Source organism: Dipodomys merriami, unplaced genomic scaffold (assembly GCF_024711535.1).
Source record: "Dipodomys merriami isolate MVZ:Mamm:240054 unplaced genomic scaffold, mDipMer1.0.p SCAF_27, whole genome shotgun sequence".
Classification (NCBI taxonomy): Eukaryota; Metazoa; Chordata; class Mammalia; order Rodentia; family Heteromyidae; genus Dipodomys; species Dipodomys merriami.
This window is the reverse complement of record NW_027204159.1, coordinates 16,827,101-16,841,214: the sequence shown is the minus strand read 5'-3', so window position 1 is coordinate 16,841,214 and position 14,114 is coordinate 16,827,101. Positions and strand designations below refer to the sequence as shown.

At 50.2% G+C, this 14,114-nt stretch overlaps 1 protein-coding gene across 1 annotated transcript in view; it reads right to left on the bottom strand.

Annotated features, from left to right (window-relative positions):
- Positions 1–1,981: 1,981 nt before the first annotated feature.
- Ppargc1b (PPARG coactivator 1 beta) overlaps positions 1,982–14,114 on the bottom strand; it is a 114,305-nt gene continuing 102,172 nt past the window's right edge. Inside the window, exons 9-12 of the mRNA XM_070036380.1 lie at positions 13,803–13,878; positions 12,126–12,247; positions 10,272–10,426; positions 1,982–9,428 (exon numbers count right to left, since the gene is read on the bottom strand). Coding sequence (XP_069892481.1) covers positions 9,328–9,428; positions 10,272–10,426; positions 12,126–12,247; positions 13,803–13,878 — 454 coding nt within the window. The 3' untranslated portion in view covers positions 1,982–9,327. The remainder of the gene's footprint in view (positions 9,429–10,271; positions 10,427–12,125; positions 12,248–13,802; positions 13,879–14,114) is intronic.

Here is a 14,114-nt window from a genome sequence, read left to right as displayed (position 1 = left end):
AAGTCCATGATGAGGAGCAGACTTGGAGACATTATAACTCCCGCCCAGGACACTCAGCCAGAAAGGGGTGGAATAAAAACCCAAAGCAAAGCCGCTTTTGACCACAAAGGACCTTGGGAGTGCATCTAAGCAAATCCACCTGTCTCCAAGTTAGGGGAGCCAGGAGCTAAGGAGGCAGTGTCCCAAGATCACAGGAGACACACATGTGATGGGAGCTGAGTCTTAAACACAGGGCAGGGCTTGAGAGCTGCCATTCCAGTCCTTGTATTTGGGAAATCCTGGCCAATGGGCCAGGCGCTGGCTATGAACAGAGTGCTCCCAACTTCTGGAGCTTATTTTTCTTTTTAACCAGTTAATACGGTAAGAGGTAACCTAGTGAGACCTCAGTTACACACCGTCACTCAGGACACTCACTCATGCCAGGGAGCTCTGCCCTGAAGTTCAAATACCTTCCTTACTCACTTTAATGGGGAAAACAATCCATTTCCTTCCAACATATTACACCTAACTGCTGAGAATGTTTATGCATGTCATGACATCTTGCAAATAGTATGCTGTAACGGAGGGGGGGGGATGGGCTCGTTTGCAGGTTGTTCTGCCTAATGCTTTCATCTTCTGGGAGCTCATGGGTTTCTTGTGCAAGACTGCACTTGAAGATAAGGTTAAAGAGTTGGGGTGCAGCTCAAAAGTAGAGCACTTGTCTAATGTGCAAGGTACTAGGTGTGATCCCTGGTACTGCAAAAAATGAAAAAATAAGCTCACAAAAAAGCTTTAGAGCAAAATAAGGGTTAAACTTGTTTTAGCATGAGGAAATCTCCTCCTCCTCCTCTCTCTCTTTCTCTGTCTCTGTCTCTGTCTCTGTCTCTCTCTCTCTCTCTCTCTCTCTCTCTCTCTCACACACACACACACACACACACACACACACACACACACACACACCCCTCTAAATCTTGGTAGAGGCTGTTTGTTTGTACCACCTATTGGCACTATGTCCACATAGCACACCCATCAGATTTGCTGTCCATGGACCTTTGAATAGAAATAGTTGTGTCACTGTGAAATGAAACCTTCCTTTGTGTAAATATACCTTAGAGCACATTTATTTAGTGAGCCTGTGTGAAGTAGCTGGTTTATCAAAACAAGGAAGTCTTTGTTCAGGAAATGGTAGAATTTTCTAAAGAGTCTTGGTCAGAAGGCATGAATGGATGACCTCTGGAGTGACTCGAGTGGTAGATAGCGCACCAGGCTAAGCAAGAGCAAGGCCGAGTTCAAATCCAGTACTGACCAAATAAAAAAGAAGGCATTTTAGTGGAAGAGCTGTTACGCAAGGCAAGCCTGAAGAGTTCCTATGAACTCTGAAAAGTGTGAAGGAAGAAGGAAGAGCCAACCAAGAGTTTTGGCGAGGTCAGGGCAAACCCCTGAGTGAGTCTGGGTGTGGTTGTGCACACTTTTACACTCAGGACTTGACAGGTGGAGGCAGAAGAATCTTGAGTTGGGATCCGACTGGATTAAGCAGTGAAATACTGTTTCAAACACAAACAAAAAGCCTGGCACTGGTGCAGAGATTCATACCTGTAATCCTAGCTACTCAGGTGGCTGCGATCTGAGGATCCTAGTTGAAGCCATTTCCAGGCAGACAGATCTGAGACTAGCAAAATACTAGAAGCAGAGATGTGGCTCAAGTGGTAGAGCACTAGTGTTGGGCAGGAAAAGCTAAGTCAAAGTAAAGTATATGGTCCTGAGTTCAAGCACGTGTGTGCGCATGCACACACACACACACACACACACACACACACACACACACACACACACACACACACACACACACACACACACACACACACACACCCTTGGCTGGGGTCTTCTCTGACAAAGCCACACTGGGGCTGGAGTCTCTTCTTCATTTTTGTAGCTAGAACATCCCTTGATGACTTCATAGGACCAATAAAGAAAGACACGTCTGGGCAGGGCTGGGGTGGCATTTTCTCTTTAATCTCCATAGTGTATTTGTTAGGTTTATTTATAAGCAGATCACTTCACTATTTACAGTACATGAGCATAGAGATTCTACAGTTTTTGTGATGTAAACAATAACCCCACAGTGGGAGTTTGAGAAGAGAAGCCAGTTCTGAAGTATTTACAGACGTTAAAATAGAACTTTATACTCACAGAATAACAAGACATAGAGCAATTTGGTTAAATCATCTATGAAACTATAGAATCTGACAATGTACAAATACAGGAAAACATTTTCTCATTTAGAAGGTAAGACAGACAAATCACATCAGAAATAAAATAGAGACGATGACAACCACAATAATTAAAAGCAAAGAAGGTTTCTTCCTTGCCTCTTACAGATAAATTATTCATATAAATAAGGACACAACCCAACAAAATGGAAAAAATATATAAAAATCCTCTACCAATTAAAAAAAATAGCAAAACTAAAAACTCGATTCTCAATCATTAGCAGTGTCCTTTAAAAAATTAAAATTTAGCGTTCTATTATAAATAACAAAGCAGATGTGTCCCTCTGTGTAGGTGAAATTCTTGCACCTTTCTCAAGAAATGCATCAATGTAATTACACACACACACACACACACACACACACACACACACACACACACACGGCCTTTCACCCACTCACCCCAGGCTGTAGTTACCTTGTTGAACTTCCTAATAAATAATGCCCCTACAGCAGTAACCCCAGGGATGGCCAAGCTTCTCAAGTGTAGCCATTCCCTCGTTTGACCCTGTCTCAGAGCCAGAGAAAGCCCTGACTCCCTATTGCTCAGAATTCTCTAGGCTGGATAGTCACATCAAGAGAAGAGGATTTTCAGTCCAAGATTTGGAAATGCTGGCAGGGATCACCTTGCCCAGTCAAGTAAGGCTAACTACAGACACCATCTCTGGAAAACCAGCACTGGGAGCAGGATCTCGTATTGATTTCCACACTGGCAGCTGCCCCAGCCAAAGCTTACCACATGGCACTGGAGGTGAGGGGTGTGAGTGTGAATTCTGGAAGAGCTTGCCCTGAGCCGGACTTCTGCATGGTCATCCGTCCCAGAAACCACCTGGAAGTCCACATGGTCCACTGCCCTGTTCCACACACCGCGATCACACTCCATGTGAGACTGCCAACCTGTTTCAATTGGAATCAGAATGTGCCCCAGGAAACAAAGTTGGGAATCGTTTATGACTTTTTATTCCTAACACAAAAACATTGGACAAGATTTTTAAAAGTACAAAAAAAAAACAAAACAAAAACAAAAGCTCAGAAAGATCCATTGGCTATTCGGTAGACCGTGTCAAAGGTCATGAGAGAGCCCTCCCTTCCCCATCCTCCATCCACACACACAACCTCTCTGCTCCGCAGCGGTAGAATGGAGGCCAGCTAGCAGAGGGTCACTGAGGGAGGCCCGCTGCCAGCGCTGGCCGTAACTACAGGAGACCTCGCCTGTACACAGGGGCCACTCCCATCTGCTCTTCCCACAGGATAGCTAGTGCATTTCTTAGAGTGCATGAGTCTAGTGGCTGCTTCTAGAATCTTCTAACCCTTTGGTGTTAGAGTGAGCTCTGAGCACATCCACAGTTCGCTCATGCCAGTGCATGTCATTCACAGATTAGTGCAGGTGACAAGGTGGCAGGCCAAATGGCTGGATTTGTCCACCGTCCCCATGGCTGGTGGATGCAGCCTTTGGCCACTAGATGGCGACCACATATAGATAAGGCAAAGTGTGCAGAGGCGGACACTGACCAATCCCCTCACAAGGACACAACACAAGGCTGCAAAGCAGAAAAGGAGGCTTGTTAAGGCTTCCTTGGAGAATCCTTTGACTAAAGTACAGGACAGAGAGGCTCAAGTCACATGAACACCTCTTGGAGGTGCTGCCACACAGCATAGGAATTACCCGCCCACAAAACTACATTTTCCAGGCCCAGCATCTGGGCAGGTGGTGTCTTTTTGTATTCCTTCTGGACATGCCAGGCATTCTGAAGAAATTCTGAAAATTTGTCCCACAAAACGTGAAGGCCCCGCCACCACTGCTCTACCACTAAAGACACAAGAAGCCAAAAGCCGCCCAAGCATATGCAGCGTGATCCCTGCCTCCTGCTGTCCCATATGCTTTACAGTGGCTTAAAGAAATGTGTGAAAGTGCCGGAGTTAAACCATTTGGGAACAAAAAGTGTATTGCTAGTATTGTCTGAGAACAAGATAGAAACAGCCAAGCGGTCACAACATTCAGATTAAACGCTGTTCAGTAGGGACGATGCCAAAACGAACATGAGATTGGAATATTGTCACCTCACCCAGCTGGATCCCCACGATAAACTATGGCTTGAATCTGTCCCAGCAAGCTGGCCTCCTCACATAAGCCAGCTCAGCCAGGACTATGTGGACTGACCCTGCGGCTGGCTGGTGACCTTGAAGAAAACCCTCCCTGTGAAGGGATGGAGCTTCTTGAGGAGCAATGGGCCCCCTCTTCCAGGACAGGAATGCAGCTGTCACCCAGCTGTTGCAGTTGCTAGCTTGGCAAACTGGAGCCTAAGGTCACACCTCAAGGAAGAGACTGGAGTTTCTAGCTCCAAAATGGCTTAGCTGATTTAAATGATTTGCCCAACAAACCATTTCAATCAGCGGGGCTGATTTCAGCCTTTCTATAAACATAGGTGCTAAGAGAGAAATCCATTATTCCAGCAGAGGCAAACAAGGTCCTGGCCCTAGGTGGGTTTCTTTCTCCTGTCTCATCCCAGCCCTCTTCCTGAGCCCCATGGCAGTCTCTGAGAACACTTCATGCAGCCTAAGGAGACGGGCATCTGCCACAGGAGAAACAGAGCCAGCCTACAGGGCGGGGCCTTTCTCAAAGTGCTATGATTGGCTAGTGCAAAGTTGCCTCAGCCTGAAATGGGCCCCAGGGGCTCCTCCCACCTCTATTTGCTGTAGGTCAAGGGCATCACTGTGCATGTGGGTTACCAGCTCCCAGGCTCTCCCTTCCTTTACCCTGTACCTCCAGAATCTGCAAAACAACCCTGGAGTCCATCTCTAGAAGCAAGCCCCTCAGGGGCTCTAGGACCTGCTTTCCTATATTGCACTGACATTTGAAGGCTTCCTCCTTTCCCTAGTGAGGAGAGGTCCTTCTTCTTTGGCCAACAGAACTATTAGGTTCACTTGATTTGCTATTACACATTCCATTTCTCTCCTTAGTCACATCTCACCCTGGGATATGCTCTTCACTGAACTGGGGCAACTGCTGAATCTCAATTGTGAAGAATAATACCACAGTGTTGACCTCCGCCAGTCCGATCAATACATCCTCAGAGTTGATTCTCCAGGAGTTACAGAGGGGTACCCCATCTCTCAAGATGTGGGCTCCGCTGAGTGAAGTGAAACTGAGTGCAAGGCTTGGAATAGTCCACACAGGACTGGGCTTCCCACCAGCCAAGGCACACACACATATGTATGCATGCATGTATATATATATATATATATATGTATGTATGTGTATACATGTGTATGTGTGAATGAGACATTGCCCTCAAAAAGCCCACAATCAAGGCTCTAGGCCAAAGACATCATGTGTGTGTATGTGTGTGTGTGAGTGAGTGTGTGTATATACGCACGTGTGTGGCACGCACGCACCTATCCTGGACTTGAACTCAGGACCTGGGTGCTGTTGCTTTGCTTTTTTGCTCAAGGCTAGTACTCTACCACTTGAGCCATATCTTCACATCTGGCTTTTTGTTGGTTAGTTAGAGATAAGAGTCTCATAGACTTTTCTGCCCGGCTGGCTTAAACTCGTGATCTTCACATCTCAGCCTCCTGAGTAGCTAGGATTACAGGCATGAGCCACCAGTGCCTGGTGTCATCAAATACACCTTACTGCATCTCTTTCACGTCAGGATTGGGCAATGACTCTGTGGCTGGGAGCGTTCCTCTCTTCCTCCACCTATACCCGGAGCCCTGGCGCCTGTTCTTGCGTGCTTCAAGAGGTCGGGCAAACACAGACAGCAAGGGGTGCTTTCTGCTCAAAGCACTTCTCTGGTTGGGGACACTAGGGTGGGGTCGGGCTTGGGGTTCTCGCTGCAATCCATCCACTCATATTTCTTTACCTCTTTGATGCATTTTCCTTCAGTAGCCAGAGTCCCCAACAGCGGGGAGTCTGACTCAGCCTTGTACCGACTGAGGAAGGAGGTGGAAGAATTCCACTTCGCGGCCGGACCGGACATTTCTGGCAAACGCCAACAATGCACAGAGACAGCGGCGAGCCCGCTCTGCCTGGCGGCAGTCACTCGGTCTACAGGAAGCTGGATGGGGCCCACAGCATGGAGAACCAACACTAGGACAGCCAGGACAGCGCTACGAGGAAATGGTTGCCAAGGCTGGCTGCTCCCTCTGGGTTACCCCACCATGTGGTGGGAAAGAGACCCAGGTGGACCAGTCCACCTGAGGGGCCTGGGCATCTCCTGGTAACTGCCACACAGCACCGAGTGGGCTTCCAGATGGAGAGGGTCTGCTGGGTGGCTCAGCTTTAGAACTGGCAGGCTTTCTGTGCAGGGTGGCAAACAGAGACCCAGCGGCTGCCCTTGATGGGCACCTGCTCCATCCTCTGCCTGGTGAGGCTCCTGCAGTGCTCAGGGCCAAGGCCTCAGAGACCTCGAGTGCCTGGGAAGGAACCAATAGGAAAAGGAAGAGGGAGAGACTCATTCTTCACTGGCAAGTTGGGCTGCCTGGCAGCCACCAGGCCAAGGCGGGGCCCCTGGCCTCATCCAATGGAAGAAGAGGAGGAGGGGCTTTGGGATCCTTTGGACAAGGGCTTCCACACTCTGAGACCCAGGGAGGAAGAGGACCTAGCAAGATTACAAAAGGCTCTCCCAGTCAGGATGGGTCAGAACTCCCCCAACTCTCAGACTCTGAATTGAGTCTCAGTTTCCTCCCTCCTGTAACCAGGTCTTAGTAAAGGCAGACGAATCTCAGTTCTCTTGTGTTCCATGACCATGGAACAGAACATGTGTCTACCATGTGCTGGGCAGTGAACAGCTATATGGGAATTCACAATGATTGAGTCTGTGCTGTGGAAGTCCCTCTTCTGGTCTATCCTAATAAGCCTGTCTTCCTCAGATGCGCTCCTAGCCCCTCACCCTTTATGGTTGTATGGGAAAGTAGGATTAGGAGTCTTGTGCCAAAGAATGACTGTAGGGACATTTTCTCTCATAGATCAGGACATGACAGTCAGAGACTGGGCAATAGGAAACCTCGCTAACATATGGTTCTGTATGAGTGATAGAAATCTGCCAAAGATGAAACTGGGATATCAAATAGATTAAAGTGCAGTCAATTAATATTGACTTCCAAGAGCACTACGCTGAAGATTCCCACATGTCTAGGCTTCAAAAACAGTAGTTATGTCTGCCTCAGAAAAGAAGGTAGGAGCAGAGGCAAAGCATGCGCCACCTCATGCTCGATTCTGTCCCTCTGTTGTTGGAACCTGGCTAATTCTCCCCCTCAGCTCATTCCTTTTCGGGGAATGTAACTGATAACACTCAGGAGCTCAAAAACCCTAGTTCTGCTAAACCTGTCTCCTTCTGGCCTTATCCAAAAGTGCAAAACATGCTCATTCCTCAAGACAAGATCATGGACTCCATTCCCTTCTAAGGTTATTAGATAACCGTTTTAACAAAGTGAACTACCAAATCTCAAAGGACTAGACCTGGTATTAGCCAATAGACTAATTTAGCATGTTTAGTTTCTAATGAGTTAATTTTCATACTTTTTTTTTTTCAAAAGCACCAGAACCTTTTAAAAAGGTTCTCCAAGACTCTAAGGTATACAAGGCATGGAGAAGCTACTGCTCTGGGCAAAGCAGAAGGGCTACACAGGTCCTGCAAGGCCTGCTGTCCCTTAGGAGCCCAAGACAACCATGAAACACCATGCAGGACCTAGCATGAACAGCAGTCAAGATCAAAGCCTCCCAAGACCAGCTGATTAGAATGCTCTCTCTGAGACCAGTAAGAGAGGGCCTGGCCTTATGTTTCCCAGCCTTGGACCTCCTCCTTTCCCTGGCCCTGCCCCACCAACACAAGTTTACAGGCAAAAGAAAGGGAAACACAGCTGGAAGGGCTGGTGGCTGTCCCCAAAGGATGAATGCTCCCAGACCACCTGACTGAGCATGCCCCTTCAGTGTGTCTCCACACCCTGAGGCAAGCCACAGAAACACACCGGATCAAAGTTAAGGGCCACCCAGCACATGCTAGGGCTTGAATTCACCTAAAATGCTCATGAGTCAACTGCTTATTAACTCCCACTGGAGCCCTTGGGCTTCTGATCTATTGCCCAACTTAGCCGAGCTCACCTGGACCACTCCCTGAGTTGTCCATCTTTACCCCAGCCACTGCAGCAAGAGACACAAGCCTGGTGTGGATTGCTGCTCTACCTGCTCACAAAGCATGGGACCTTGAGCAAGACATGCCACCTCTCAGGGACCTGGGGGACAGGACTAATGCAGATCACCCCCCCCCCCCGACCTTACAAGGCACTCGAGGCTCTGAGCACTTACAGGAGCACTAAGCATGAGCTGGGCAGGAGATGTAACTTGACCCAAACTTGCTCAAAATAAGAGACAAGGACAGGGCTTGGAGAAGATGCCTAGAAAGCGCTCTCCACCATGCCTGACTGTAGTTGCAGCCTCTGCTTCCTGGGGACCTGAACAGCAGCGACCCAGCATCTCCAGGGCAATCTGGCCAGGGGAGCAGCAAAGCTCAGTAGCAAACACCTCATGACAGTGCACAGTTCAAAAAAAAAATTGAGGAAGCAATACAAGAACCCCAGGTACAGTGCATCTGAGCCGTAAATACATTATTTTAAAGATATACTTTTTTGTTCTTCCATTAAAAATGAGTTTATAGTCCTGATTCTATTCACAAAGAGCAATTTCATCAGCACACACTACAGACAGATGCTACAGGGAACACAGGGCGAGTTCTACAAGAGGAAGTCAGTCGGGCAGGAGGGGCAGAGGGCGACTGAACCAGCACTTCGAGGCACACCCAGGACAGCCTACTGGAAGCGAGGTCACTAATGCGGCAGTAGAATGTCAACACCATGGAAACTCACAGACAGAAGCAGCTTTGTTCAATGTAAACATTGATTTTTTTTTAAAGGAAAGAACAGCAGTTCCAAGTCTCTCTCGCTCGCTCGCTCTCATGTGTGTTCTCTCACGCTTGCTCGCTCACTCTCCTTCTCATATACTTATTTCTTTGAAAACGTAAACATATTGGAAGGGCCTTGTCTGAGGTATTGAGGTATTCCTCGAAGGTTAAGGCTGTTATCAATGCAGGCTCTGCTGGGCCTCTTTCAGTAAGCTGTCAAAATCCATGGCTTCATACTTGCTTTTCCCAGACGTGGGAAGGGCCTCTTCTGAAGTGGGATCTGGGGGTCATCGAGAGAAGGGAGTAAGACACTTGACAGAGGCCAAGGAACTGATGCATCTTCCGGGAAGGGTGGGCCCCATGGAGTGAGCGTGGCCCAGGAAGTCAGACGCTGGGGATGAGCCCCGAGCCTCCACTGCTGTGCCACCAATGTCTCAAGGCTTCACGACCCTGTTTGTAAAGGGGGCTCTGAACTAGGGCACCTTCAAACTCTTTTCCGGCCAACATTCTAGAATTCTACTTCCTCTGATTCTTTCCACCATTAGTAACCCCGTTGCTGAGTCACAAAAGGGACACTAACAAAACTGGAATCTCTGTTGTGTATAGACAGGGAAGCTGAGTCCCATGCAATGAACTGGGAGCCACCTAGGTCTCTGATCGTCAGCCCTGTACCATGTAAAGTTGTACTTTACATAATTATTTCTTCATTGTACTTCCTTATCTACACCAGCTTGCCCCTAAATGGCAAGGGCATGAGGGTGGTATTGTTACACTTGTGGTCCATTAGTGGGCAGAGCTGCTGCCTGGGCAGAGGTCACCAAAGAATAAATGGTCCTTCAGGGACAGAGCATCAGAATAGCAGGAGAGCCATGGTTCTGCTAGATGTGAGCACAGGGCACCTGCTCAGGAGCAGGAGGAGCCTGACATTCTGTCTTTGGTCCCAGGACATGGAAAAAAAAGCAAGATGGTAGAGTTAGGCAATGTATCTGTGGAATTCTATCGATCAGCTGGCACTCAGGCTTGGATGAGGAGCTCTGTATCCAAGAAGGGCTTTTAGATTGGGTAGTATTAAAGAAAGCTACTCTCCCTCACGCTCTGGGCTAATGGGGCCATGCGTGCTTACCATAGTCAGTGTATCTGGGCCAGCGGAAGTGCTGGAGTCCTCCATAGCTCAGCTGCAAGGAAGGCTCGTGGTGCTTCCTCAGTGTCCCACCATTCCTCAGAGAGAGTGCTGCGTGCTCCGAACACCGGTAGGTGATGAAGCCATGCTTCTCACCTCTGTGGGGAGAGGACAAGGGGGGGGTGCTTCTAGACCAGCCTAGTAGATGTAAACTGCCAAAAGCCACCTCGATTCAGTGCCCATGTCACATGCATCCTCCCCCAGAGATAAGCCATGAGGCCAAGCACAGTCCATTTAATGAGGGAAAGCAGAGGAGCCGATTTGCTCAGGGTCTGCCAGGTACTGGCCATTTCGCACTATGCCACATCCTCTTCACAGGACCTTGTGATGTGGGTGCTGTCATATCCACCTCCCTGGGAGGAAACAGGTTCTGTGCAGCTCTGTGGAATGCAGGACCCCAGGTCTCCCCAAGGTTAATGTAAATGGTCCCAGTTTTTCCACATCCTTGCCAGCATTCCTCCTCCTCTTCTTCCTCCTCCTCTCTCCTCATCTCCCTCCTCTTCCTTCCTTTGGAAGTAAAAGGGTTTTGCAATTGCTAGGCAGGTACTCTATTACCTGAGAGAGGCCTCCAGCTATTTTATTTGCTTTCCTTGTTTGAACAAGGTTTCAAATTTATGCCTGAGCGAACCTAGACCATGATCCTCCTGTTTACACTTTCTGTACAACTGGAATGAGAGGTGCATGCCACGTACGCAGGTTTTATTGGTTGAAATGAATTTTCATGGACTTTTTGACAGGATTGGTCTTGAACCACGATCCTCCCAATCTCAGCCTCTGAGTAGCTAGGATTACAGCATGAGCCACTATACCTGGCTTGGCTTGTTATTCCTGCCATCCTCATAGGCAGGAAGTGTGTAAAGAGATTATTTTCTTGCTAAAGCTTTTTATTAAGTCAGAATTTTAAAACCCTAATACCTTAGTTTGCAGCTGTACTGGAGATACTTTAGAAATATTTCAAAATTGGCAAAGCTTTGGCATCTCAATTACGTATTCACAGGTAACTATTTTTTTGGCTTTTTATTTTTTCAGAGTCCCTGACAGATAAAACACTGCTTCTCTGTGTTCATCAGGAGAAAGCTAAGGTTGCCTAGTAGAATGGAGGCCTGAGCCTCAGACTGTGAGCTGCCTGGGGCTGCAGCATGGAGCGACAGCACAGACAGACCCGGATGCTCGTGGGTCTTCAAGCTGCCGAAGGCCAATCGCTGCCCTGTGTTGTCTCTGGCACAAAGGCCCTGAAGCGGATTTGGGGCTCCACTTCTCGCTCTGCCATCAAGCCACTGCTCTGGTAACCTGTCTGACTCCCCCAGAGAGGAGAGCACTAGAAAGAGGAGAGAAGGAGCCACCTGTGAGCCTAGCTACTCAGGAGGCTGAGATCTGAAGGCTGAGGTTTGAAACTAGCCTTGACAAGTCCATGAGACTTGTCTCAACAATCAACCCACATAAAGCCAGAAGTGGAGCTGTGGCTCAAGTGGGAGAGTGCCAGCCTTGAGCCAAGGGAGAGAGCCCAGGCCCTGAGTTCAAACCCTAGTAATGGCCCAAAAGAAGAAAGAAGGGTGGAACCCTTGGGTAGAATGCACAGAATCGGCCAAGAATTTAGCACTATGTCCCTGTGTGTCTGGCCAGCGCTGGTCACCAGACCATGGTCCTTGTCCTTGTCCCTGTCCTTGTCCTGGTCCTTGTCTTTGCTTTCTGGGTCTAAGCTCTCGATTGCGTTACATTTGTGCCATGCATCTCCTCAGGCCCTTTCTGCGGGCCCAGTCCTGAGTGGGTGCCTGTGTCCCTCCTGACCTCACTTACCTCTTACTTCTTGTCAGCACCTGGCACTCCACAATCTCTCCAAACACCTCAAAGCGCCTCTTCAGCTCTCTCGAACTCATATCGCTGGAGAGATTCCGAACGTATACCATGCGGCCTTCGCCCTGCTCGAGAGGGAACAGAGAGCGACCTGATCATTGCTCCCTGTCCATGTGAGAACGCCCATTGCTGTCAGGGTGCTGAGGGGAGCTGTGTTGGAGGAAGCGCGTGCGTACTGGTGGAGAGGAAGGGCTTCACCCCGAGAGATGCCGGCCTGGCCCAGCGCTCCTGCACTTGGATTTCCAGTGGGCCTGCGAGCTGCTGAGTTGCACACTAGGTTACTGGAGGCTATCTTTGGGCGTGCCAGGACAATGAAGCAAAACCGTATCACACGCACTGGCCAGGAAGCCGCCTTCAGGAGCGCTCCGTGCTGTGCGCGGTGCCCAGGCAGCCTGGCAGAGCAGTGGAGCCCGTGTGGTTCAGACAGGTTTTCTCTGGAAAAGGGAGAACCAGCATCTCCCAGGCCGGCCCAGCCCCGCATCACAGGGGACAGGAGGAAACCCAGGCCCAGGCTCCATGCGGGGCCACAGCATCGGTCACAGGGCTCTGCATCCCACGTCACCATCTCCTCTCCTCTCAGCGTCCGAGTTTCGCCAGCCCTTTCCTGGGCTGGCTGCAATGCCCCGGACTCTGGGAGTCCTTCTCCTCCCGTTGGGCCCAGGAATTGGGGGACACCTCTTCCCCACCCCCTAAGGACCTCCTGCTCCTCCTGACCATCCCAGCCACCTGCTTGCTCAGACATTTCAGCCCTGGCATCATTGGTGTCACCCCGCTTGGTGCAGGCCTCACTGCCACCGTGTCTTTGTGTGGGAGTCGCCTGTCTTTCTCTCTTCTGCCTCAGTGGTGGGACTGGAGCCTCATCCATCTTGTACGTCACCCCGTCACCCAACTGCCAAATGACCAGCCACCCCGGGATCCAAGAAGCTGTTCTGTGCTCGGCCTAGGTGTAATTCTGGGGTTCACATCCCTCATGAGTCCCCTGGCCCTCAAAGCACCACATCCAATGGTTGCACATCATCCTATTGCTCTCTGTCCGTTGTTCCTGCCTCCCTCCCTTCTTCCTGGAGGCTGGACGGAGCTGCCTGCTTGGCCTTGGCCGCAGGTCTGGCCGTTGCTCCGTGCTCAGCGGTGTGAGCAGCCCCGCAAGGCCGGGCGCTGCGGATGGACTCTGGGAGGGGAGCAGGGAGGGGGTCCGGGAAGATAGAAGGGGCTCCCGTGGTCTTTGAACCCTGACCAACTTGGGAAGGTCCTTAGGAAGCACACACCCCCAACTGTGTCAGCTACCCATGAGGACGCTGGGCCCAAGGAAGCGAAGGCCCACCGAAGTCACCCTGAAAGGGGCAGCGGGACTGGCTTGTGGCTGACTCAGCCTGTGTCTATTTCCCCCGCTACCACCATCTGCCTCTCTGCCTTCACAAGGCACCTGAGCCGAGTCCTAAGTTGATACCAACTGCATACTTCACGGCCATTCTACTGGCTGGGCTTCGCATGGCCTCGCCCTGGAGGGCTGCGGGTGGATCCTGGGGTTTTCTAGGGAGAGAAACACAGCGCGCCCCGCAGGCAGACACCCCCTGCCCTCCAGCTCACCCCATTCACTCCGGGCTGGACCCCATCACTTACAATGGCCTTTTCCCGCCGCTTCGTGGCGTGACGGATGCTTGGCCTTCCATCCGAACAGGACCCTCGGCTCTCACATCTGTCAGTGAACAAGCACAGCACAGACACTCACTCAAGGGGTGTGGCAGAGCAGGTAAGGGAGTCAGCCCCCCAAGACAAGGGCTTCTCTAGGGTAGAAGTACCCTGTCTCCCTCCTTCCGAGCCCAGATTCCCTTCCGCCATGGCAGCCCAGGGCTGCTAGGGGCCTGATGCCAGGGACACTGCCTTCTGCCAGCGTTGGGTGCCCATTTCCTGCCTCTCCTGCCATTGGAGGCA